The 25599-nt window shown below is 45.2% G+C and overlaps 1 protein-coding gene across 1 annotated transcript; it reads left to right on the top strand.

Moving 5' to 3' along the window:
- Positions 1 to 2312: 2312 nt before the first annotated feature.
- On the top strand, positions 2313 to 24928 carry LOC138759263 (protein HEATR9-like). The gene is made up of 5 exons (XM_069929394.1): positions 2313 to 2446; positions 18100 to 18248; positions 20519 to 20645; positions 23806 to 23862; positions 24776 to 24928. The coding sequence occupies exons 1-5, from the start codon at positions 2351 to 2353 to the stop codon at positions 24836 to 24838; spliced, it is 492 nt and encodes a 163-aa protein (XP_069785495.1). The 5' UTR covers positions 2313 to 2350; the 3' UTR covers positions 24839 to 24928.
- The last annotated feature ends 671 nt before the right edge of the window (positions 24929 to 25599 follow it).

Below are 25599 nucleotides of genomic sequence, written 5' to 3'. Positions count from 1 at the left end.
CAACATTGTTCTTAACAGTGCCATAAACAAAAGCGGTGGAGAAACTCAGCAGGTCATTCTGGTGATACACCACTAGCCGACTACAGGGGGCAACCTGTGTACCTGCAGAAGAGCACTGGAGGTTAAGGCAACACCTGGCCAACCTGAATGGACCAAGCCCCACCCGATCGGCTGACAATCACCCTCCGGGATATAAGCCACATCCGACCCCTCGAGGTCAGTCTCAGAGCCAGCACAGCTACTCTCACAGCCAGCTCTGTGGAAGTTTATGTCGAATAAAGCCTGTTGAACAGACTTTGTTTTGCATCTGCTTTTCTGCTCGATAGTGCATCACAGTCATGCAGCATCCATGAAAAGTAAAGAGCAGTCAATGTTTTGGGCCAGGGCCTTACAATGGATCATCTTCAAAGTTGTCCTGAAATTGCTCCCGTTGTGGTTTCCTCTACATTGGAGAGACTGGACGCAGACGGGAGATCACTTTATTGAGTATCTCGTCTCTGTCCCCCACAATGTCGTGGATCTCCCAGTGGATAGGCTGGGACTTTTCTTTCTGGAGTGTAAGAACCTCAGGGGAGAGGTTTATAACATCAGGAGGGTCATGGATAAGTCAAATGGACATGAATCTTTTTCTCCCAGGGTAAGAAATTGTGAAACCATAGGGCATAGATTTAAGGTGAGAGGGGAAGATTTTTGAAAAACAGTGAGACTGGTCCATGGGTAGGAAAGGTTCAGAGGGATATGGGCTGAACGCAGCAAATGGAACTAGCTCAGGTAGATAACTTGGTCAGCACGGTTGGGCTGAAAGGCCTGCTTCCTTGGTGTAAATGTCAACTACTCTATGACAGAGTGATGATAGTTCCAATCCAGAATATGATCTGTGGCCTTACTGTGCCCTTACCTGTATCGAGAGTGGTGATGACGTATCTGGGGCGACGCACGGGAGTACAGGTTGTATCTCTCTTATACGGCGCTCTGTGGTCCAGCAGCTCCCATGGTTTGGCACATTTGAATCTGCTGCTGTAAGTACAGGTATGCACCACTTAATGTCTGTTTGGGAAACGTCCCACCGCATATACGTCCGTAGTCCCATAATTATTCAGTTACCACAAGCAAGTCCGTAGCAATTGAGAAAAAGCAAATGCTAGTTATATTCTGTATACCCAAACTGACCTTTCTGCTCTGCGCTCTACCCACAGCCCTGTATCAGTCCCCACATTTATCCCACTGTCCTGCTCTCTCCCCTCAGCCCCGTATTGATCCCCATACTGATCTCACTGCCCACTCTCTCCCCACAACCTCGTGCTGGTCCCCACACTTATCCCACTCCCCCACTCTCTGCCCACAGCCCCATGTTGGTCACTCCACTGATCCCAACTTGCAAATAAAAAGTTTTCAGGTGCATTACAATATCTCATGTAGCTTTGCTAAAGTATATGATATGATGTTCGCACAGCGTCCACATCACATAATGCCCATTTCACAGAAAATGTTGTGGACGTTAAGCGGTGCATACCTCAAACTCATTGCAGACAGCACTGGATTCAAATCTCAATCCTAATTGCTGGCGCTGTAAAGCATTGCACTAACTGCTATATTAACCATGCCGGCCCACAGTATTATTTCCTGTTTTAACCTTTGTTCTACCTTTGATATGTTTACATAGGAGGTTCCCTTAGGGGTCATTTTCTATTTTCAGTCATTTTCTGTGGTCCAGCAATGGCCAGGACCCAACGTCACCAGATTAAAGAGGTACAGCTTGTAATAGCGCACACGTGCAGGTCAGATTAGAAGGCTACATACACTGTGATGGATCTCGGACACAAGAGGAAGAGATTGAGTGCATCAAGATCACTCGTCTGGTGGAGAGCCAATGAAAAGGTCAGGGGGATTTGTCTGGGTGGTGTTTGGTGGAAGAACGAATTTATTGATGTGGCTGAGAAGAATTAAGATGGTCAACTCCATTTTGTACCCGATGAATGAGTGAGTGTATTCTTTTGATCATGTGTCTATCGGGTAAATTATAGCTGGTACAACTGCTCTCCGTGTTTCTTCTAGATGTTGGTCAACGTGGAGGAGCACTGATTCATCAGCTGAAGGGAGGGTGAGGAACAATCAGGAGGAAGGTTTCTCGCTCAGTATTTGGCTTGTTGCAGAGAAGCTTCATGGGGTCTGGTGTCAATGCTGAGGATGCCAGGGGCTGCAGCTCCTGCCTGTGGGTTAGCAAAGCCTCGAGGAGCTCTTAAAACAGTGAGCACAGCCAGGGGTTCGTGACATCACAATCGAGCCTCAGTAGTGAGAGGCTGCCCCACTTTCAAAACCTGTGTACTGCCTCAGTAAAGGGTGAGAGTGAATGCCCAGAAAGACTCGGGTCTGTCTCTCTCTGTCCAGTGAGCCACATTGTCATCAGGTCAGCACGACAAGCAAATCGCTTGAAGCTACACTTATTGTGAGTAAAGGTTCAGCGAGCGCAGGCAAGGGGTCAGGATTGTATTCATAGGTGATTGGTCGCACCCCATGCCCGAGCTATCCCTCAACAGGATAGACCTATATCAGAGCCAACTATAGCGTTAAACAATAAAATCTGCAGATGCTGGGGGTCAAATGAGGCCAGACGCAGTCTGGCAGATGATTTTGTTGAGCACCTTGCTCTCTCCTCTGCAATAGCAAGGCACATTTGATTCTGCTGCTCTAAGTACAGGTATGACCAACCATTTTAATTCCACATCCCATTCCCACATGTCTGTCCATGATCTCATGCACTGCCAAACTGAGGCCATCCACAAATTGGAGGAACAACCCCTTTATGTTCCATCCAGATGATATCAATGTCAACTCTTCCAATTTCCATTAACCCCCTCCCCTTGTCTTTCCCTATCCCCCTGCTTCCTTTCCTTCAGTTCCCCACCCTTTCCCTTCCTTCCCCTATCAGAGAGTTACCCTCGGGCATCTCCCCTTATCAGTTCTCAGCTTCCTTTCCTTCGACCCTCCCACCTGTATCCACCTATTAACTCTTACCTGTTAGCCTATGCTCCTCCCCAGCTGCCCCTTTCTCCCTCTTCTCTCCTCCTCCCCTCTCCCTCACCTTTTTATTCAAGCATCCTGTTTTTTTTCCAGAATCCTGATGAAGGCTTCAGGCCTGAAAGGATGATTACTCCCTCTAGATGCTCCTTATGCAGTTTTTCCAGCATGTTTGTGTATTGCATCAGAACCAACCATTGCCAGCACTGCCTCCAGGTGGAGCCGGCTATGTTGGAGGTGAGTCTCCTGGGTCAGACCCATCTGCATCAGAATGGATTTCCACCCTCGTTCTTCTCCTCTGCAGCAGTCCTTCAGGGTCAGGATGACTCTGACTATGGGTCGTGACAAAGGGAGCCACTGGCCCTTCCAACCGCTGGGGCAGGTTCATGATGTCTTCCTGCAGGGTTTCTGTATGTTCCCAAAGTCACATTCAAGTTTATTGCCACGTGTATCGGAAGTGCATTGGCAAAGGTTGTTCCATGAGCAGACCAGTAGCCATCTCATTCACAGTACAAGAAAGACCCAGCACCAAAATCCAAAAATGGAGAGTTACAGGGAGAGTAAAGGCAGCATCATTTTATGAGTGTGATGTGCATTCAGGGATCTGATAACAACAGGAAAGAACTGTCCCTGAATCTGATGGTGTGTGAGCTCACATCAATGAATCTTCTTCCTGACAGGAGGGGGTGTGAACAGAGGAGTGTGACCATGGTGTGATGACCCTTTTAATATGTTGCCAAGGCAGCAGGAGTTACAGATAGAGTCAATGGAGGAGAGGGGAGGGGGGCATGTGTGTGATGGTCTGAGTCACATTCACACCCCTTCTTGTGGTCTTGGGCAGAGCAGTTCCCATCCCATGCAGTGATGTACCCTGACATTGGATGCTTTCAATGGTGCATCTGTAGAAGTCATTAAGGGACACAGGTGGCGTGGTAAATTTTGCCTGGCACTTTCTTGGCCATTGCATCAATGTGGGTGGAACAGGACAGGTCACTGGAGATGTTCACCATGGAAACCTGAAGCTGTCATCTATCTCCATCTCAACATCGGGGACTGAGCTCCATCCCTCTTCCAGATGTCTACAACCAGCTTTCTGGTCTTGCAGAAGTTGTTGTGCTGACTCCAAGCCATAAGTCTCTCTCTGTGCTCCAACTCGTTGTGAAAGATCTGGCCAACAACGATGGTCACCTTCAAATTTATCGATGGAATTGGAGCAATGGCTGGCCATGCAGTGGTGGTGTACAGTAGGGGGATGAGTACAGTGCCCCAGTGTTGAGGATGATTGTGCAGGAGGTGCTGTCACCAGTCCTCACTAATCATAGCCAGCGGGATAGGAAGTTGCTGATCCAATTACTGGGCAGGGGGGTGAGTGGGTGCTGAAGCCAATCCATACTTTGTGATGAGTTGCTTTGTCTTATTGTGTTGAATATGGAGCTATAGGCAATAAATATTAGTCTGTTGAAGGTGTCCTGTGATCTGGGGCTGAATGTAGGGCCAGGGTGATGGTCAGTGGTGTCGCTAGGGTTGGTGTCACCCAATGCAGTAACTCATGGTATCAGCACCCCCCCCCCCACTACCCGCACAATAAAAAAAAACAAATTACCAATATTTGAAAAAAGTATATATAGTTGTAAAAATATAGAATCATATGTGATAAATATAGTTGTAAATTGCTTAAATGTAACATTTCTTAAACAACAAAATTGTTTTATAAAATCTTTCGACATTGAATTACAACATTATTAGTAACAGATTTAAATATTTTAAAATTTTTCTCTTTCTTTTCCTTTAAATACAACTTCATTCTCAAAAAAGTTATTGATCTCAGTTCACAAATACTAATTACCAAAATATTGTAGCTAAAACTCCAGAAAATTTGACAAAAACAGTGATTATAAAAACACCAGCAGCAATGAAAACAACAGCGCATGCAGACAAAACCACATGATTCGAAGCATCGTTGTAATTGGGTCATAATGACAGCTGTGACTGGAGTGCATTAGAAGGTTCAAAAAGAAACTAGCATAGAGTTTTAGCCTTGTAGGTATTTTGGTACATGTAAGCTGGTCTCACAAAAAACATTTTTGTTGTTATAACTAACTACAGGGATATTTTTATTAAAAAATAATAAATTTCTGCTGAAACACTACACAAAAATTTTATAGACAGTCATTTTGTGTCCGTCTCCCCCCCCCCCTTCCCCACCCCCCCCCCCCCCCGACGGTGTCACCTGGTGTGGTCCGCACCTCCTAGTGATGTCTGGTCTGGACCTGCTTCAGGGGCCAGTAAATTGGAGTAGGTTGAGGCTGTCTGGGTGTCTAGAGATAATGTGTGCAACCTCTTGAAGCCACTCATGTGACTTCTCAAGGCCATCCTGAATGCTCCCTCTCCACTTTGAGTGGTCATCAGCCCAGGACTCACCAGGGATGTTTCTTTGCTTCCAGTAGGTTAGCAAACATTTCCTTCAGTGACAGAGCTTTGATTTGAGTGCTTCGGGAGTATGTCAACAACATTGCTTCCCTGATGGAACAGACTGTAACTTCTTCCACTGCTACATGAGATAAGAACTGGGGGGGTGGGTGGGGGGGGGGGCAAAGCCTCAAGATTTAGGGTAGTGGATTTGGGGCAGAGATTCAAGCTTCAATTTATTGTCATGTAATAAAGACAGTGTCATATTGCACAAAATTTGTTTTCGTCTGTGTCATAAGACAGACAGATTCACTATCAGCAGAAATTGCCTGAAATGCCTCTTACAGCCAGTGGTGCCTCTTACAGTCAGATGAGGAGGAACTGCTTTTCCCAGAGAATGGTGAATACATGTCAAATTCTCTTCCCATTGAAGCAGTGGAGTCTACTTCAGTAAACATATTTAAGACAAGATTGGGTGGAATTTTTTGCCTTGTAAGGAATAAAGGAATATGGTGAAAAGGCAGGTAGCTGGAGATGAGCCTATTATCAGATCAGCCATGATCTTATTGAATGGTGGAGCAGGCTCGATGGGCCAAATAGCCCACTCCTACTATTTCTTATGCTGTTATGTTGTTATGAAGGCTTCATTGCTGGGGATGTTGATTTGGGTGAGAACACTGTCGTTGGTTCATTTCACCTTCTAATGAACTCGGATGATTTTCTGGAGACAGTCTTGCGCGGTCTTCCAAGATACTGGAGGTGGCTACTGTAGGTGACCCAGGATTCAGGAATTTATGGGAATTTTTGAGTTCTCATTGCTGCTTGGCCAGTTGTGAGCTTTGGGCAATGTGGGCAGAATCAGGGGCATGGGGCACTGTGAGGAGCATGGCCAGAGTTGGGCAGTCGATTGTGATTTTGTGTACCTCCCTTTATAAATGGTGAAAACTAGAAATGGTGGAAGATCAAGGAGAGTTTGTGACCATGTATCTGGAACGTTATAGTATCACAGACAGGTATAACAATAATCAAAAAGTCTCCTGGAATGCCAGTTTTAGACCGAAAGATGAGAATACAAGGGAGGAAGAATTTTTGGGTGATACCATTGCTGCAGTATTCCAGAAAAGTTCTGGGCACCAGTTCCATGAAGGGATATATTGGACTGGGAGAGAGTGTGGTACAGATCACTGCTGCAGTCGGAGGCTCCCACCTGCTTCAAAAGGGCATCAATCATCCCGGAGCCCAAAAAAAGCTGAGGGAGTTGCCTCAATGACTATGGCCCTTAGCACTAATATCACTGTGATATCATGGCCAGATTTAATTCATACTTAAGTAAAGATCTGCAATTTACCTACTGCCACAATGGTTCCACTGCAGATGCAATCTCACTGGCTCTTCACCCAGTCCTAGATCATCTGGACCACAGCGACATGTACATCAGGCTGTTTTTCATCGACTACAGCTCAGCTTTCATTGTCATCATCCCTTCAGTACTGGTTAACAAAAACTGGGCCTATTCACCTCCCTCCATAGGCTTTTTCAGGTGTATTCTCCTCTAAGAATGCGCCTGAAGAAGCAGAAGCGGCCCTTTAAATGACAGTTCAGGTGGCAGCGTTGAAAGTGCAGCACTGGCCACTTGAAAGGACAGCTGTGCCAGGATGTGCATCTGAGCGCATTCCAGCTCCTGTCCCTTGGGCTGTCAATTCAGGATGGCTGGCTAACAGCACCCCACTCACGAATTCAGTCCCCACACTTTGGGGCGGCTGGCATGGGTTGTCCCCACACTGATCCCACTGACCCGCTTTCTCCCCACTCACAAGGCTGGAACGACTGGCAGAGGAGGAGGCTGGAGCACCAGCAAGTGAGTACGGGAGCTGGAGCGGCCGGCAGGGGTGAAGGAGGCGTTCGAGTTGGGCACCGGCATTGTTTCAAGCAGCCCCCTTCTCCCCCGCCGGCCACTCCAGCTCACTTCTCCCCACTCCCTAAATCAGTCCCAAAGGTGTGGGGACAGCCCGCACAGGCTGCCCGACAGTGTAGGGACTGATTTCGTAAGTGGGGAGAAAGCAGGACAGCGGGATCAGTGTGGGAACGTCCCTGCACTGACAGCCCACACTGGCCGCCCAACAGTGTGGGGACTGGGAGAGGTGCTGACTGTCATCCGAATGCAGCCGCTTTTCATTCACGTGGCCTTCCCACAGCTGCATTTTGCCAAAATATGTGGCTTTACAAGCGGGTCAATTGGCCACCTGAACGTGCCTTGTAACTGGATACTTGACTCAGCAGGTTACACAGCATCCATGGGAAGAAAGGCAGATGACATTTCGGGCTTGAGCCCTTCGTCAGAAACAGGTTTTCTTGTTTAACTTTCATAGACTCAAGTTTGTTTTTAATTTAGTGATGCAATAGATTAACAGGCCCTTTTGGCCCATAAACCCACGCTGCCCAAATACTTCCCTGTGACCAATTAACCTAATAGCCCCGCATTTTTTGGCATGTGGGAGGAAACTAGAGCACCTGGAGTAAACCCCCCATGAGGTCACAGGAAGGATGTCCTTACAGACAGCGCCAGATTCAAACCCTAATTAATGGTGCAGTGAGAGCATTGCACTAGACCCCATCCTAACTGTGCAGTCATTTTTCTTGGAACTTTGAAGATGATGGGACAGTTAACATTTCCAAGACGTTAAGGAGAATGAATAAATGTACAGATGTAAGCTTGAGTCTCAGCCAGGGGCAGATTCTAATAATTAGAACCAGGCCTTTTGGGATGATGTTTGGAAACAGTTTCACACAGAGTCACTGGGAGAAATGAATGCTTGGCCAGTTGCTAGTAATTTTGAGACTAATAAATCTTTGTTAAGGAACAATTTTAAAAAGGTCTGGTCAAAGGCAAATGTTTGAAACACAAAGGTCTGCAGATGCTGTGGTTGTTGTAAAAAAGGAGTAACAGAAACCAGAGAAGTCGATGTTGAACGGACGTAATATTCCGAATGGGCATCCTCCAACCATATGGCATTCATATCGACCTCTCTTTCTGTTAGCCCCCCACACCCCAGCCCCCTCCCATCTATTCCTGTCTCCTTTCCTCCAGCTGTCTCTCTCTCTCTTTCCTTTTCCTCTTCCATTCACACAGCCAACACCCTCCCCCAATCAAATCTCACCTTTCCTCTCTCTTGTCTTCCTCTTCATACCCAATTAACATCTTATGTCTGTTGGTCTGCAGTTCTCCCTCTTCCCTTTCTCCCCTTCTCCTCAGCCTTTTAATTCGGGCACCTGCCTGCATTTTACTCATACGCTCAGGCCCGAAATGATGGTGATATTAGCTTTACCTGGACACGGGATTCTTATTGGCTGGGCTACAAACAAGATCATTCATTCTTGGGATCTGGCCTTCTCTCAACATATTGTGCATTCTCAGTGTCTTGTGGTTCATATTCCATTCTTGAATTCATGTCATGAAGGAAACCTCATATTGCTGTCAGGTTGGGAATTCCGGCTTTTTAACTTTTTGTTCCCCAGCGTCCACGAATGTCACCTCATTCTTTGTCACTTCCTCTAACTACAACGTGATCCCACCACCAGCCACATCTTCCCTTTCCCACCCAATCTGCTTTTCGCAGGGATCAGTCTCTCCTAGTCTCCCTGATCCACTCTTCCCTCACCACCTACTCTTCCACCCCCTCAAGCACTTTCCACTGTAACCACAGTAAGTGTAAAACTTGTCCCTATATCTTCCCCCTCACCTCCACCCAAGACCACAGACAGACCTGCATGTCGTCCAACCTGATCTACTGCATTCAGTGCACACGATGTGGCCTTGTCTACATTTGGGGAAACCAAGCACACATTGGGTAACCACTTCCCTGAACACCTATGCTCTGTGTGTGGGTCTAGGCTTGAGCTTCCTGTAGCCAACCATTCCAACTCCCTCAACCATTCCAACAATGATATACATCTATCCTCAGACTCAGGATGAGATGCCACATTTTTGCTTGAGTTGCCTAAGGCATCAACCTTGAATCTTCCAATTATGTAACCTCTAATCATATCCAGTTGTACGTTCACCCAATCTATTCCTCGCATGAGTTTGTACACCTTTGTGAGATCATCCCTCATCCTCCTGCACTCCAAGCAATAAAGCCCAACCCTGCTCAACCTTTCTCTATTGCTCAGGTCCCCAAGTCCTGGTAACCTCCTCGCGAATCTTCTCTGCATCCTCTCCAGCTTGATGACATCTTTCCTATATCAGGATGACTAAATCTGAACACAATACTCCAAATGGGTTCTCACCAACATGACCTCTAAACCTCAAACTTAATACTCTGACTGATGAAGGCCAATGGCCAAAAGCCTTTTCGACCGCCCTCTATACCTGTGACACCATTTTCAAGGTACTTTTTTCCCTACTACTAGATTCTTCTGCTCTACAACCCTCCCCAGATTCCATCCATTCACTGCGCAGGTCCAACCCACGTGTGCCATCTAACATCTTATCCGTATTAAATTCCATAAACCATTCCTCTGCCCATCCTGATCCAGATCCTGCTAAAATCTGTGACAACTGTCTTCACTATCTAGGATACCAGACCTTTTATCTCCTCTTTCCATCCTAATCTTCAAAAGGGTCCCAAACTGAAATGTTGACTGTCCATTTTCTCTCCATGGATGCTGCCTGACCTGTCTCTCTAGCTTCTTGTTCTTAGATTCCAGTTTTCACGTTTTTCTCATTTTTGTCCAATTGATGATGGAGGAAAAATGATCCATCAGGATGGTGTGCAAGGAGGTGAACTTGGAGGTGGTGGTCTTGTATGTTGATTGGACGACTTTGGTTGGTTGGACGACTTCGGTTGGTTGGACGGGTTTGGGAGATCTATATGCAATAAAACCCCTGGTTTTGTATACGTTTTGGGATGAGGATAAGTGAATTTTTCAGTTGCTTGAGATTGCATGTTGCATGATTGGAGAACTAACAGCGAGGCTCACCAATTTTAAACTTCCACACTTTTTTCCCATTTATTTTCTGCAATTTATTTGCCATTTGCTTGAATTCTGTTTAAAAGAAAAATCTTTAGGCAATTGCTGAGAACCTGAGCAACAGGGAAAGCGAGCAAAAGGATTGGTAGGGGGTGGGGTGGGGGGGGTAACCTCTGTTTACAAATTCATGAGGAATAGACAGGTGAATGCAGAGAGTCTTTAGCCAGAAAAGGTTCAAGGAGGTTATCAGGAACGCCAATGAAGGAAGGACTGTGGATGTTGTCTACGTGGACTACAGTAAGGCCTTTGACAAGATTCCACCTGGGACATTAGTCAGGAAGGTTCAGTTGCTTGGTATTCATGTAAACAGGTTTCAATGTTGACTATGCAGGAGAAGCCAGAGAGGAGTGATGGATCATTGCTTCTCAGACTGGAAGCCTGTGACTAGTGGTGTGCCTCAGGGATCGCTGCTGGAACCATTGTTGTTTGTCATCTATATCGATGATCTGGATGATAATGTGGTAAATTGGATCAGCAAGTTTGCAGATGACACCAAGATAGTGGACAGTGAAGAAGGCTTTCAAGACTTGCAGAGGGATCTGAACCTGCTGGAAAAATTGGCTACAAAATGGCAGATGGAATTAATGCAAACAAGTGTAAGATGTTGCATTTTGGAAAGCAAACCAAGGTCAGACATACATGGTAAATGGTAAATGAGGCGTATGGTAGAACAGAGAGATCTGGAAATACAGATACATAATTCTGTGAAAGTGGTATGATAGGGTCATAAAGAGAGGTTTTGGCACATTGGCCTTTATATTCAAAGTTTTTGTGTTGTCTGCCTCTCCCTGGTGTATACTCTCCTCTGTCAAGAAAGGTCCATGAGGAGATAATATTACTGTTTACCACATTGTGGGAGCTATGCCTCAGTGAGGGCAGACGTTGATGATCAAACACCACATTGCCTTAAACGTGCCAGCACAGCCACCAATTAATGGTGCCCTCACATGTCAAACCGACTCAGAGCTCATGCCCTGCCAGGCCACAGTGACCTCTCACTTGCATCATGCACCACAAAGCAAAGAATTCAAGGGTCAAACTGCACAAAGCAGTCCCTGTCACCCCTTCTTGACCGTACCATGTCTATCTACACTACTCACATTAGTCCACATTAGGCCCATATTCCTCCCACCTTTCCCATCCAAGTACCTGTTCAAATTCCTCTTGAATATTGTGCTCGTATCCGCTCCACCACCTCCTCTGGCAGTTCATTCCTGATAACTGCCACCCTCTGAGTTAAAACCTTATCCCTCAGGTGTCCTTTATATTTCTCATCTCTTACCTCGAACTAGTGCCCTCTGATTCTAGATTCGCCTGGCTTGGGAAAAACAGTGGCTATCTTGCCTATCCCTCATAACCTTTCAAGCCTCCATAAGATCACCCTTCTCCCTCCTACACTCTGGTGAGAATAAATCGAGCCGACCAAATCTTTCCTTATAACCTCAGCTCTCCATTCCGGGCAATATCCTGGTGATTCTCTTCTGCACTCTCTCTACCACTCCCGCATCTTCCTGCAGTGTGACAACCAGAACTCTACACAAGTGAGGTCTAATCAATCCAGTGTTTTGTACACCTGCAACATGGAGACTCAATGCTATCCTATCTGTCTATTTAATTGAGCTGTGGACTACAATTATTGTACTGTGGAATATATCTACCACTCACCTCTTTCTTCACTCACCAAGCCACTGTTGGATTCACTAAAAATACCACATGTCCATACTCTGCAAAATTAATTACCCCGCAATTACACTCAACCAGGTCCAAGTTCACATATGCAAGACCAGAGTCCAGAACTTGGAGCTCTGTCACAGCAAAGCATTTCCAGGAGAACAGAAGAAATTAATTGAGGAAGTTCTCTAAGCCCCCTTGGCAGAGTGTAACATGGGCACTCAGAACAGGGAAGAGGCATTCAGAATGGCTAGACAAGTGGAAATCCACCAGAAACCGTGGGAAAGGTACACCACCCTTTGCAAAATCCCCATCCCCCCATTCTGCTGGTCATCTCCTTCCCCCTGTGAATCCCAAAGTGACCACATTAGCCACCTCTGAACCCCCAAAAGCATAGAGGAAACAATCCCAGAGACCTGCCGGAAAAGATGATGAATAATTATGCTGAAGTGCTCCTAATTCTCGAACTATTTGGGATTGGCTGGCTACCATTTTCTGATTATGGATATTAATTTCCCCATTACTATGACTTCCCAGTGACATTAACCCTTTGGACTCCATCTGGGACTGGTTTTATACCAGCTGCTTCGTACTGGGGTTTGTACTATACCAGTCAGGACGGAATAGATATTATGAAAAGTTAAACATGGCCAGAGCCCAAAGGGTTAAATACAATAGTGCCTCAGGTAATTTACTTCCAGCTCCTTGCATCACTAGTTCCATGTTCCTCCTCCTCATTAAAAGGCAAACCCCAAGCCAAAGTTGTTCCCCACGGAAGGGGAATCAAGGAGACAAGGGCACAATTGAAAGGCAAGGATCGGAAGTTTCCTAAAGAGGTGAATTTACTTCAGCCGATGCCTAGCTAGGGGGGAGCAGGTAATTAACAGTGAACGATGCATGCTGAGACGGATGGGGGCAATGTTCCTTCTGCATGGCCACAAACAACGACCACGACATAGGAGCAGAATTAGGCCTTTTGGCCCATCGAGTCTGCTCCGCCATTCAAATCATGGCTGATGAATTTTACCTCTCAACCCTATCCTCCATTCTTCTCCCCAAAAACGTAAGACCATAAAATACAGGAACAGAAGTAGGCCATTTGGTCCATCATGAGCTGATCGATTCTCCCACTCAGTCCCATTCCTCTGCCACCCATCCCCCCCCCCCAATAACCTTTCATACCCTGACTGTTCAGATACCTATCAATCTCTGCCCAACAACCTGGCCTCCACAGTTGCCCATGGCAGCAAATTCCAGAGGTTCATCACTCTCTGGCTAAAGAAATTTCCTCCACGAGTCAGTTTTAAGTGGGTACAATGCAATACTGAAGTTGTGCCCTTTTGTCCTTGACCCCCTCCCTCCCACCCCCCCCCCACCATGGGAAACAACTTTACCACACCTCCTCTGTCCAGGCCTTTCAACATTCAAAATGCTTCTATGAGGTCCCTCTTCATTCTTCTGAACTCCAAGGAGTATAGCGCAAGAGATATAAAACATTGCTCATATGCTAATCTTCCCATTCCAGGAATCATTCTTACAAACCCGCTCCAATGCCAGCACATCCTATCCCAAAACTGTACCCCGTACTCCAAGTGAGGCCTCACCAGTCCCTTATAACATCACATCAACATCACATCTCTGCTCTTATATCCTATTCCTCCAGATATGAATGACATCATTGCATTCACCTTTTTCACCACCAACTCAACATAAAGGTTAAACATTAAGGTATCGAGAACTCCCAAATCAAATTTCATATTTATTGTCAGAGTACATACATGACATCACATAAAACCCTGAGATTCTTTTTCCTACGGATATGGCAGAATTATCACTAATGGTAGTATAAAAAAAACTTCTCAACTTTCACATGTAAACAAATAAACAAATGTAAATAAACTGACTGTGCAATACAGAGAGGGGAAAAAAAGCAATAAAGTGCAAAAGGGTCCTTAAATGAGTTCCTGATTGAATTTGTTGTTAAGGTAGCACCTCTGAATTTTGAAGTTTTTCTCCATCCAAATAACATTGGGCAATGAAGATTTTGCTTCCTGGCTGTATCTCTTGGATTTTAGGCTGTTGGTCATGAAAATTACCTTAAAACTTTACTAAAACGTACCTTTTATTTTTATATACATATATATATATATATATATATAAACCTATTTTTATGATTTCCTGTCATACTTTTAACATGCTTCAAGCTTACAAAACCATCAAGTGCAACATGTCATTGAAAATTCATTTTCTGCATTCACACTTGGACGTCTTCCCTGCCGATCTTGGTGCAGTCAGTGACGGACACGGGGAAAGGTTTCATCGAGACATTGAGACCATGGGAGAGTGGTTTAAAGGCAACTGGAATCCATTATTGGTGGCTGACGATTGTTGGACACTGACATGAGAGGCATCAGATGCTGAGTCCAAATGTAAATCAGCAGCAAAACATTTTTAGGTCAGTTGAACTGACACAATGTGTCAGCATCATTATGCGATTAAACAGGCTCAATTCAATAAAAGTTAATTTAATGTTTCTCCAACTTCCTTAGTGATACGGCAAATCTGAAATTATCTTTGTGTTCAGCTTGAAGTTGTCTATCGTAATCCCCAATTATTTTTCAGGAACCAAACCTTTTGAAAAAAATTATAATCTGCCCTTTTATTCATTCTACCAAAGTGCCCGACCATACACTTTCCACCATCGTATTTCATTTCCCACATCTTTGCCCATTGTCCTAATCTATCTTTCCTCCTCACTACCTATCCCTCCACCTATCGTTATACCATCAGCAAACTTAGCCACAATGCCATTTGTTCCACAATCCAAATCATTAACAGGCAATGTAAAAAGAAGTGGACCCAAGACTGAGACCTACGAAACACCACTGACAACTGGTATCCACCCAGAACAGGATCGCTTTATTCCCACTCTGTTTCCTGCCCATGAGCCAAAGCCTGACCCATGCTAGTATCTTTCCTGTACTTCCATGGGCTCACATTTTGTGAAGCAGCCCCATGTGCGGCACCTTGTCAAAGTCCAAATAGACAACATCCACTGCGTGTCCTTTGTCCAGCCTGCTTGTGGTTTCCTCAAATAATTGCAGTAGGTTTGTCAGGCAAGATTTTCCCTTGAGGAAACCATGCTGCTTTTGGTCTATCTTGTCATGCACCCCCAGATACTCCGTAACCTCATCCTTGACAATCGGCTCTGACAACGTCCCAATCACCTATGTTAGGCTAACAGATCTATAATTTCCTTTCTGCTGTGTCCCTCCCTTTTTTAAATAATGGAGTGACGTTTGCACTTAATTCTTGGAAGACCATTACTAGTGCCCCCTCAATCTCTATAGCTACTTCTTTCAGAATCCAAAAGTGCATTCCATCTGGTCCGGGAGATTTATCTACCCTTAGACCTTTCACATTCTCTTGGCAATCGTGACTGCACTTATCTCTCTTCCCTGACAGCCTTTAAAGTCCAGTAGAATACTAATGACTTCCACAGTGAAGATTGATGCAAATACTCATTCAGTTCGTCTGCCATCTCCTTCACTCCCATTATTATTTCTCCAGCGTTATTTTCTATTGGCCCTATATCTACTCTTGCCTCTTTTATACACTTAATATAAAAGCTGTTAGTATTCCTTTTGATATTTTGGGTAGTCTCCTGTCAAACCTCATCTTTTCCAATGACCTTCTTATGTATGCTTTTAAAAGCTTCCCAGTCCTCAATCTTCCCACCGAGTTTTGCTTCCTTGGATGCCCTTCCTTTTGCTTTTACTTTGGATTTGATTTCTCTTGTCAGCCACAGTTGTGTCATTTTTCCATTCAGATGTTTATTTTTTGGAATCTATCTGTCCTGCCCTTTCCTTATTTCTCACAGAAACTCCACCCATTGCTGCTCTCTCATCCTTCCTGCTAGTGTGGCTTTCCAATTCACTTTTGCCAGTTCCCCCTCATACCTCTGCAGTCCCCTTTATTCCACTGGTATACTGATATGTCTGATTTTAGTTTCTCTCTCTCAAACTGCAGGAGAATTCTATATAACCTTGACATCTTCACTAATCAAGAACCTACCAACCTCTGCTTTAAACTTCTCCAATGACTTGGCTTCCACAGCTGTCGGTGACAACAAATTCCAGAGATTCACCAAGCTCCGGCTGAAGAAATGTACCCTCATCTCCATTCTAAAGAGACGTCCTTTAATGCTGAGGCTGTGCCCTCTGTCCTAGACACTCCCACTAATGAAAACATCTTCTCCACATTCATTCTATCCAACCTTTTCAATATTCAGTAGGTTTTTTGCCAACTTCCAGAGAGATCTTGTGTTAGTGCAGCAACCAGACCCAGCAGCACTTAACAGCACAGTAGCAATTTGACTTTCATAGAGTTTCTAATGTTGCCCTTTACAGTAGCATACTCATCCCACTCAGGAGAGTTGTTGAGAATATGAGCAAAAGCATAATTGAAGAGGTAGGTTTGAAGACTGCTTTGAAGCAAGAGAGGGGGAGTTGGAGAGATGATGAGGTTTGAAGGAGTGCCAGTGCTCAGAGCATTAGCAGAAGGTGGGAAGATAACATAAACTTCCACCCCCTCCATCAACACCTCCCACTGCCTGAGAAAGGCAGCCAGCAGACTGAAGGACCCATCCCTCTCCACCCATCTTCTTCCTTCCATTGGGAGGAAGGTGCACAACCAAGCTTAAAGACAGTTTATTCCCCACAGCCACCATGATACTGAATGAACCCCATCATGATCATGTTGCCCTTGCTTGGTGATCATTGATCTTTTCATTTCAACCCTATATTCTATAAATTGAGGGTTTACATCGCTGTATGAATGTTAGAGATAACTAGCTAGACAGCTCACAGAAGAAACTTCTCACTGGACTAGGTATAATGTGACAGATAAATTTAACTGAGTATTTTACTTCCAGGAGAGGAGCAGTCAAAATCATGGGGTATGCAAGAGGCGAAAATTGTAGAAGGTTAGAGATCTCAGAGGGATTCGGTTGATTACAGTGATGGAGAGACGTGATTCATGCCTCATTGAACCCAGAACCAGGGTTGGTGTGAATGCAAGGATGATGCAATTAGCAGATGTGTAGCAACACATCTGGACAAAGTTCCGGAGTAAAGTTGCAGAGATTGGAAACCTAAAATAAAAACGGGTAATGTTGGAACCACTCAGAAGAACAGGCAGCATTTGTTGAAATACAGTAAAATCCCATTTATCTGGAATTCAAGCAACTAGCAAAAAAAAAATAGCAGTAGGTTAAAAAATAGAAAGTTTAAAATTGGTTCCCCCTAGTGGTCAATCCACTCAGCGCACAATCTCAAGCAACCGGCAAATTCAGTTACCCGGCATCTACAAATATCCCCATAGGTGCTGGATACCGAGGTTTTTACCATAGTTCATAATAATATTGAATTTATCATCGTGCACATTGTACGATGTACATGTGTACTGAAATTCTTACTTGCTGCAGGTATTCATTAAAATAAAACCAAAACAGTAAACTTAGATGAATTATAAGAGACAATAAATACATGAGATGGAGCGATATTAAATTTTCACAGTAATCCTTGTGACTTGAAAAAGTGCAGTTGTTTTGTGCCATTTGTGGGAAGTTGCCAAGTTCCATTTATGAAAGATTGATGAGGTGTGAGTGTGTAGACACTGGAGTGCACACTCCAGAAGCACATTGCACTCATATTTCCGACTTGAATTGGTGAAATGGTACGGTGAGGTCAAATTTGGAGTATTGTGTGGAGTTTTGATCACTTATCGAGAAGATTTACAAGGATGTTTCCAGGACTTGAGGAAGTGAGTTACATGAAAAGGTTAAACAGGTTAGGACTTTTTTCCCTGGAGCGTTGGAGAATTGGGGGTAGGGGGGGAGTGGGACACATATTCAATGAAGATGGCAACTTTACAATGTTTTTCCTCTCGTCCTCTGACAACCTAAAACAGGTGATCCCTCCACTGCCGAACCGGTGGTCAGGAGAGGACCCAGAGTCCATCAGTCAACAGCCCCACTTGGTCAGCCAGGACAACGTCATCTACCAGACGCGGGGAAGCATGAAGCAGCAGGCTGAGGAGCGGAGGAAGCAGAAACTCAGGTAAGTCCTGACATGGCTTCAACAGGTGAACAATGAGAAGCTGGAGGGATTCAGCGGGTCAGACAGCATCCACAGAGGGATGTGCTCAGTCTCAAACAAGGGGCACAGCCCAAAACATTTCATTTTTAAAAATTTTAATTTAGAGATACTGCACGGTAACAGGCCCTTCCAGCCCACAAGCCTATATGCCCAAATACACCCATGTGACCAACTGACCTACAAACCCTATATATTTAGAAGGTGGGAGGGAACTGTTGCACCAAGAGAAAACCCACTCAGTCACAGGGAAAATGTTCAAACTCCTTACCGACAGAAGCAGATTCAAACCCGGGTCGCTAGCGCTGTAATGGCGTTGCACTACCGTGCCACCCTGTTGGCTGACCATTTCCCTCCATCATTGCTGCCTGACCCACTGAGTCTCATTGTTCATTTACAATTCAAGGATCTGCAGCTTCCGTGTCTCTTTCACAAGTTTACCACGGAATGAGTGCTTGGGGATGAAATACCACACCGAATGAGGGACACCAGCACTGCTGCAGCAGGTTCAGACAGGCCGGAGGCAGAGGAAGCCATGTCTGCCCTGCTCAATCCTGTCAGACACCTGTAGATCACCCTGGTACATTGCCCCACCCCCTCACCCCCACCGGCTCTTCCCTCACAAACCCATAGGAGATTTGTGTGGAGGCTGCTCTAGTCTGACCACTGACCTCTGAGCACTGAATCATAGAACACTAAAGGATAGAAGCCGGCATTTCAGCCTATCTAGTCTGTGCCGATCTATTACCCTGCCTCGTCCCATTGACTGCATTCAACACCTCAGATGGCAGCTCATTCTACACTTTCACTCTCTCTGTAAAGTCCCCCCTTATGTTCCCTTTAAACATTTCACCATTCACTTAACCCATGTCCCAAATTCTTGCCTCACCTAATCTCAGTGGAAAAAAAACCTGCTTCTATTTACTCTATCTATACCCCTGATTTTGTATGCTTCTATCAAGTCTCCCCTCATTCTCTGATGCTTCCGAAAATAAAGTCCTAACCTGTTTAACTTTTCCCTTTAACTCACCTAACTTAGCTCCTCAAGTCTCAGCAACATCCTTGTAAATCTTCTCTGCACTCTTTCAATTTTATTGATATCTTTCATGTGGTTGGTTGACCAAAACTTCACACAGAACTCCAAATACGGCTTCAGCAAAAAACCCCCGGGGTTGTCACCACAGATGTGAAGGGAACACAGAAATGCATACAGCTGAATGGTGAGAATTGGATGCAGATGTGTCGTGTGGTCGGTCTGCGGTAGGGGGTGGGGGAGGATGGGGCTGTGACAGTGAACGTGACAGGCATGTTAAAACGGGAAGTGAGGCTCTGCTCTGCTGTTAGATTGCACTCCCCAGGAATGCTCTGGGAAAACCCTGGGAGCTGTGGACGGCCTACTTCGTCCAACACCCCAGCATTGTCCATAAGTTTCAAGAATTAACAATCCCTCATGTGAATCTATGAACTAACCCTGGAGGAATAGCAGGGCATTCAAAAAGAAGGCTCATGGTTTTTTACAGCATGGACTTCAGCCAAGCTTGCTGACCAAATTGTTAACCTGAGTCATTCGCACATGCCTGCATTTGGCCCATCTCTCTTTCCTATCCATCTACCTGTCTGAATGTCTTTTAAATGTTGCTTTTGAACTGACTTCTTCCTTTGGCAGTTCGTTCCAAATTCCCATCACCCTCTGTGTGAAGAAGGTGCCCCTCGGGTCCCTGTTAACTCTTTCCTCTCTCAGCTTAAATCTATACCCCCTTGCTTAATACCCTGAGAACAAGAGTGTAATAATTTACCTTTTCCATACCCCTCAGAATTATATATACCTCTATGTTCCCCTCCTAAGCTCCAGGGAGAAAAGTCCCAGCTTACCCAACTGTCCTGGTAAATCCTCAGGAATCTTTCCTGCACCATAATTTGTTATAGCTGGGGACCAGAACTGAACAAGAGTGATCTCACCTCATCACAACACTCCAAGTATATTCATTTGTTGAATATTTCTGCTTGACAATTATAAAAATATCAGACTTAGGCGAGTGCCACTTGACTGAAGTCAACACCCCTTGATTTGGATAACAATCCATTTGTGTTCCAAGTGGTGGGAAGGACAGGTCGGACAAGCTGAGCGATGGCAGGGTAGTGGGGTTAGAGGCATGGTGACACCCCAGTCACAATAGCATGGCCATGGGTGGATCCTTGAGACCTGACTAACACCAAGCCTTATCATCCTTCAGGCACAAGTACTACATGCATCAGTTCCATGCAGCAGCTTATGCGGTCCTTCTAAGTGTTCAGAAAATACATAAGAAACCAAAGGAGATTGATGCAGATATTCACCCCTTGAAATGGCAAAGGTTGCAGGTACGTACAGTGATCGCCCACCCCTATCCAGATGTTTCTTAGTATAAAAACAGAAGTGTGGTCAACGTAGGATACAACCAGCATCCACTGTATGCTATGAGGCATCATGGGAGCGAAGGGGTCATGGAGGATCTCCTGCTTATTGCCAGCGAGGGTGGAGGGACTGTGGGTAACGTTCCATCAAACCCACCAGTGTCTGACCAATGTGGGTGGCCGTCATAGCCTTGGGGTCAGCATCATTCCTCCTCACTCTCATTAAACACACCTCTTGTGCATTAACCGAGGCATTCCCCTCAATGAGCCGCCATGCCCATTGCTGGTACAATGCTGTGGTCTCCTCCCCTCGAGGGTTCTCTCCCAGGCTTCTCCTTCTCCATTGATTGGGATGGTCTCCCACCCTGGTGCCTGTGCTGGTCTGCTGCTCACCCAGAATCCCTGCCCTATGTGGTCTGGGCTGCCAAGCATGGGCACCGCCATCTTGGGCACAGACCGTGGGTCCTCCGATGTTAAAAGAACACCGTCAACCCTGTTCTACATGTGGTTTAAGCCTGTAGGGGACTGTCAAAATAATAGGACCCTATGGATGAGTATAGTGTCTCCACTCCATTCTCCCCTGGGTCTGTTGTTGGTGAGTTACTAGAGAGCATTCTGAGGGAGAAGATATACATGCACTTGGATGAACAAGGACTGCTTTGGGATAGTCAGCACGGTTTTGAAAATGGGGAGGTCATGTCTCACAAATCTGATTGAGATTTTTTTGAAGACATGTCCAAGAAAGTTGGCGAAGTCGGAGCTGTAGATGTAGTATACATGGATTTCAGGAAAGCAGTCTCCACCTGGGAGACTACTTAGGAAGGTTAGATCACATGAGGTAGCAGAATGGATAGAAAATTGGCTTCTTGGAAGGAAGCAGAGGGTGATGGTGGAAGGTTATTTTTCAGGTTGGAGGCCTGTGGCCAGTGGTGTTCTGCAGGGTTTGGGCCCATTGCCTTATGTCACCTACCATATAGTTTGGTGTATTAGTCGACCTTCAGATAAGACGGGACCCCATTTTCATGGTTTTATCATATATTGGGTGTCCAGGCCTCCCAGCAACGACCCAAACTTTGTTACAACTCCCCAATCGCCAAGTAAATCTGTAAATTAGGTAATCAAGTTAAAAAATAATCTTTGCTTCTGCCCGGGAAGAAGCCAAATGAAGCTGGGTCCAAGTCTTCAGCATCGGCTGCTGTCAGAGTCAATGACAGCACTCCATTCTCAACATCGGGTGCGGTGCCATCCACATCGTGGAAGTCACCTCACTGCTGACGCAAGAACCACGGACACGTGTCGGCCTTGGGGGAACCCATTCCCAAGCAGGAGCAGGGACCTCCAGTTGGGCTATGGCAGCAGTGGGGAAGTGTCAGGGAGTGGCGGTGCCAGCGGTGGGGAGGTGCTCATTTTTGCATCTGGTATATAAGATTTATGAGTGCTTTTTGAGGGTTTCAATGGTTGACTTATATGCCGAAATATACAGTATATCAATGATTTAGATGAATACATACATGCCATGATTAGCAAGTTTGTGGATGATACTAAAATGTCTGGTTTTATAGAGAGTAAAGGCAGTTGCCAAAGATTGCAGCAGAATGTGGATCAGTTGGTCAGGTGGACAGAGGGATGGTTGATGGAATTTAACACAGAGAAATGTGAGGTGATCCATTTTGGGAGGTCTAATGTGGGTAGGACCTACACAGTGAATGGTAGGGATCTGGGGAGTGCTGTAGAGCAGAAAGAATTAGAACTACTGATACGTAAAGTGGCATCTACCATATAGTTTGTAGATAAGGTGGTCAAAAAGGCTTTTGGCTTGAGTCTAGAAGTTGGGAGGTCATATTCTAGTTGTATAAAATGTTGATGAGGACCCATTTGGAGTATTGTGTTCAATTTTGGTCGCTGTGATAGGAACAATTTTGTCAACCTGGATAGGATGCAGAGGAGATTTACAAGGATGCTGTCACAACTCAGGGGGCCTGAGCTATAGGGAGAAGTTGAGCAGGTTAGGGTTGAGGATGAAGGGTCATCTCATAGAGGTGTACAAAATCACGACAGGAATAGATCAGATGAATGCAGAAAGTCTTTTGCCCAGAGTAGGGGAATCCGTTGCGAGAGGACATGGGTTAAAGGGGAAGGAGGGAGAGATTTTACTGGAACCTGAGGGGTAACATTTTACACTGAGGGAACGAACTTCCAGAGGAGGTTTTGAGGCAGAAAAGTTTAATAAAACTTTGGATGACGTGGTTAGTGGTTAGCGCAATGTTGTTACAGCACCAGTGACCCAGGTTCAAATCCGGAATTGTCTGTAAGGATTTTTTGGTCGTTCTCCCCGTGTAAACGTGGATTTCCACCAGGTGCTCCTGTTTCCTCCCTGCCTTCAAAACATGCGGGGGTTGTAGGTTAATTGGGGTATTTGCGGCAAGGGTTCATGGGCCAGAAGGATCTGCTACCGTGTTGTATAAAAAAAAATTGGACGACTACATGGATTGGATGGGTTTAGAACAGTGGTTTTCAACCCTTTTCTTTCCACCTACATACCACCTTAAGTAGTTCCTTACTAATCACAGAGCATCTATGGCATTACTTAAAATGGTATGTGATTGGAAAGAAAAAGTTTGAAAACCACTGCTTTAGAGTATTCGATGACATGCCAAATCTCCTCAGACTTCTTCGCAAGTAGAGGCATTGGCATGCCTTCTTCACAGACGCCTTTGCGTGCACAGTTGCCTCAATGACGGAAACAAATAGTTGATGTTTTGGGTCAGAACACTTCATCAATTATTCTTTTCTCCCCCCTGCCTGATGCTGCTCGGCGCTGAGTTCCTCCAGCTGAGTGCTCACTTGCTCCAGATTGTTCGTATGACACCCACCCCCCCCCCCCCCCCCCCCAAGTATTATCTTGTTAGCTTCTGAACCATATCTCTTTCTGAACAAGCAGTGATCTCTGTTCATGAAGCTATTTCACCTCGTAATTTCTGCTCAAAGTTACATGTGCAAGTATTTGGCTCTTGTTTGTATGGATGGGTAACATACACTTTCTCTCCTATAATTACGGCTGCTACTCCAGAATCATACATTGTCTTGAACCATTATAGTGAGATTTACCTTGTGTTTTAAATTTTAGGATCTGATAAAGAGCTTAAGTTCTTCCATCGTTCTTGAGAGAAAAGATGCTGTTAAGGTAAGTGGCAAAATGTAACTTTCTGCAGAAATGATCAGATTCCTGATGGAACAGCGCAGTAAAGGAACAGGCACTTTGATGTCTGCGCTAAACATGATGTCCTAATCAAACTAGAACTCTGATGCCTGCACTGATCCACATCCCTACAATGGTTGGTGCCGCGGTTAGCGCAACGCCTTTACAGTGCCAGCAATTGGGTCCGAACCGGGGTTCAAATCCTGCGCTGTCTGTAAGGAGTTTGTCCTTTCTCCCCGTGTCTGCGTGGGTTTGCTCTATGGGCTCCAGTTTCCTCCCACTATTCAAAACGTACCAATGATGTAGGCTAATGGGGTGTAAGTTGGGCAGCACAGACTTGTGGGCCGAAATGGCCTGTTACCATGCTGTATGTCTAAAAAAAAATTAAACTTCCTCATATCCGTGTGTCGATCTAGAAGTCCCCTAAAAACTACTGTTGTATCTGCTTGTACCACTACCCCTGACAACCAGTTCCAGGTACCCACAATTCACCGTGTAGAATAACTTGCCCGTGAAACACAAATATCTACAGATACTGAGATTATTGTAAAAACACATAGAAATTCTGTAGGGACTCAACCAGTTTCACAACTTCCATAGGAAGTAAAGATATACCTTGAAGAAGGGCTCAGGCCTGAAACATCAGTAATGTATGATTACCTCCTATGGATGCAGCAAGACCTGCTGCGTTCTTTCAGCACTTTTGTGTGGTTTTTACTTTTTTAACTCATTTCCCCTCCCTCTACATCTCCTTAAAGCTTCCAAAGTCCCCCGCCCCTCTCCCCACCTTAAATACATGTCCTCTAAAATTTGCATTTTTACCCTGTGGAAAGATTCTGACCGTCCACCCAATCAAGGCTCTCATGATTTTATAAGCCTCTATCATGTCTCCCCTCAGACTCCAATGCTCCAGAGAAAACAACCTGCCTCTACAACCTCTCCCCATAACATGGCGCCATAGTTGGCGAAGCGGATAGCGCAATGCTATTACAACGCCAGCAATCAGAACCGGGGTTCTAATCCCGCACTGACTTAAAGAGTTTGTACATTCTACCTGTGTTTGCGTGGGTTTCCTTCCACTGACAGTTATGTGTAATTGTGCAGCATGGGCTCGGGCCAATGTGACCTGTTATCGTGCTGTATGTCTAAATTTTTAAGAAATTTAAAATTTAATTTAAACCTCTTCAGTCTCTTTTCCAAAGCCTCAACATCCTTCTTTCAATGGGGGGACCAGAAATAAACACTGTATTCCAAGTGCAGACGAACCAGAGTTTTATAGAGCTGTAACATGACTCATTTATTTTTACTCTCAATACCCAATGAAGCTAAGGTTACCATAGATAGGCCTTCTTTACTGCCCTGTTGACTTGCGTAACTACTTTCAATATGTTGTGGACCTGAACCTTTACATCCCTATGCACATCGATACCACTAACTGCACTTACATCTGACCTTCCATACTGTAACACCTCATAGTCATCCAGATCAAACTTCTTCGCTCTTTTCTTTACCTGTGTATTCTTTGACACCTCTCTACCCTATTCACAACCTCACCAGTTTTTGTATCATCTACAAACTTACTAACCCACCCACCTACTGTTTCAACCAAGTCATTTACCGTATATACTCGTGTAACTGGCGAATTTTGTGGACCACTTTTTGGGAAAAAATGGGAGGGGTGTCGACTTTTACATGGGTCAAACTTTTGACCTCATGAGTACC

The sequence above is a fragment of the Narcine bancroftii genome, chromosome 3 (genome assembly GCF_036971445.1).
Source record: "Narcine bancroftii isolate sNarBan1 chromosome 3, sNarBan1.hap1, whole genome shotgun sequence".
Classification (NCBI taxonomy): Eukaryota; Metazoa; Chordata; class Chondrichthyes; order Torpediniformes; family Narcinidae; genus Narcine; species Narcine bancroftii.
Note: the sequence above shows the minus strand (reverse complement) of the source record. Positions and strands in the feature narration are given on the sequence as shown.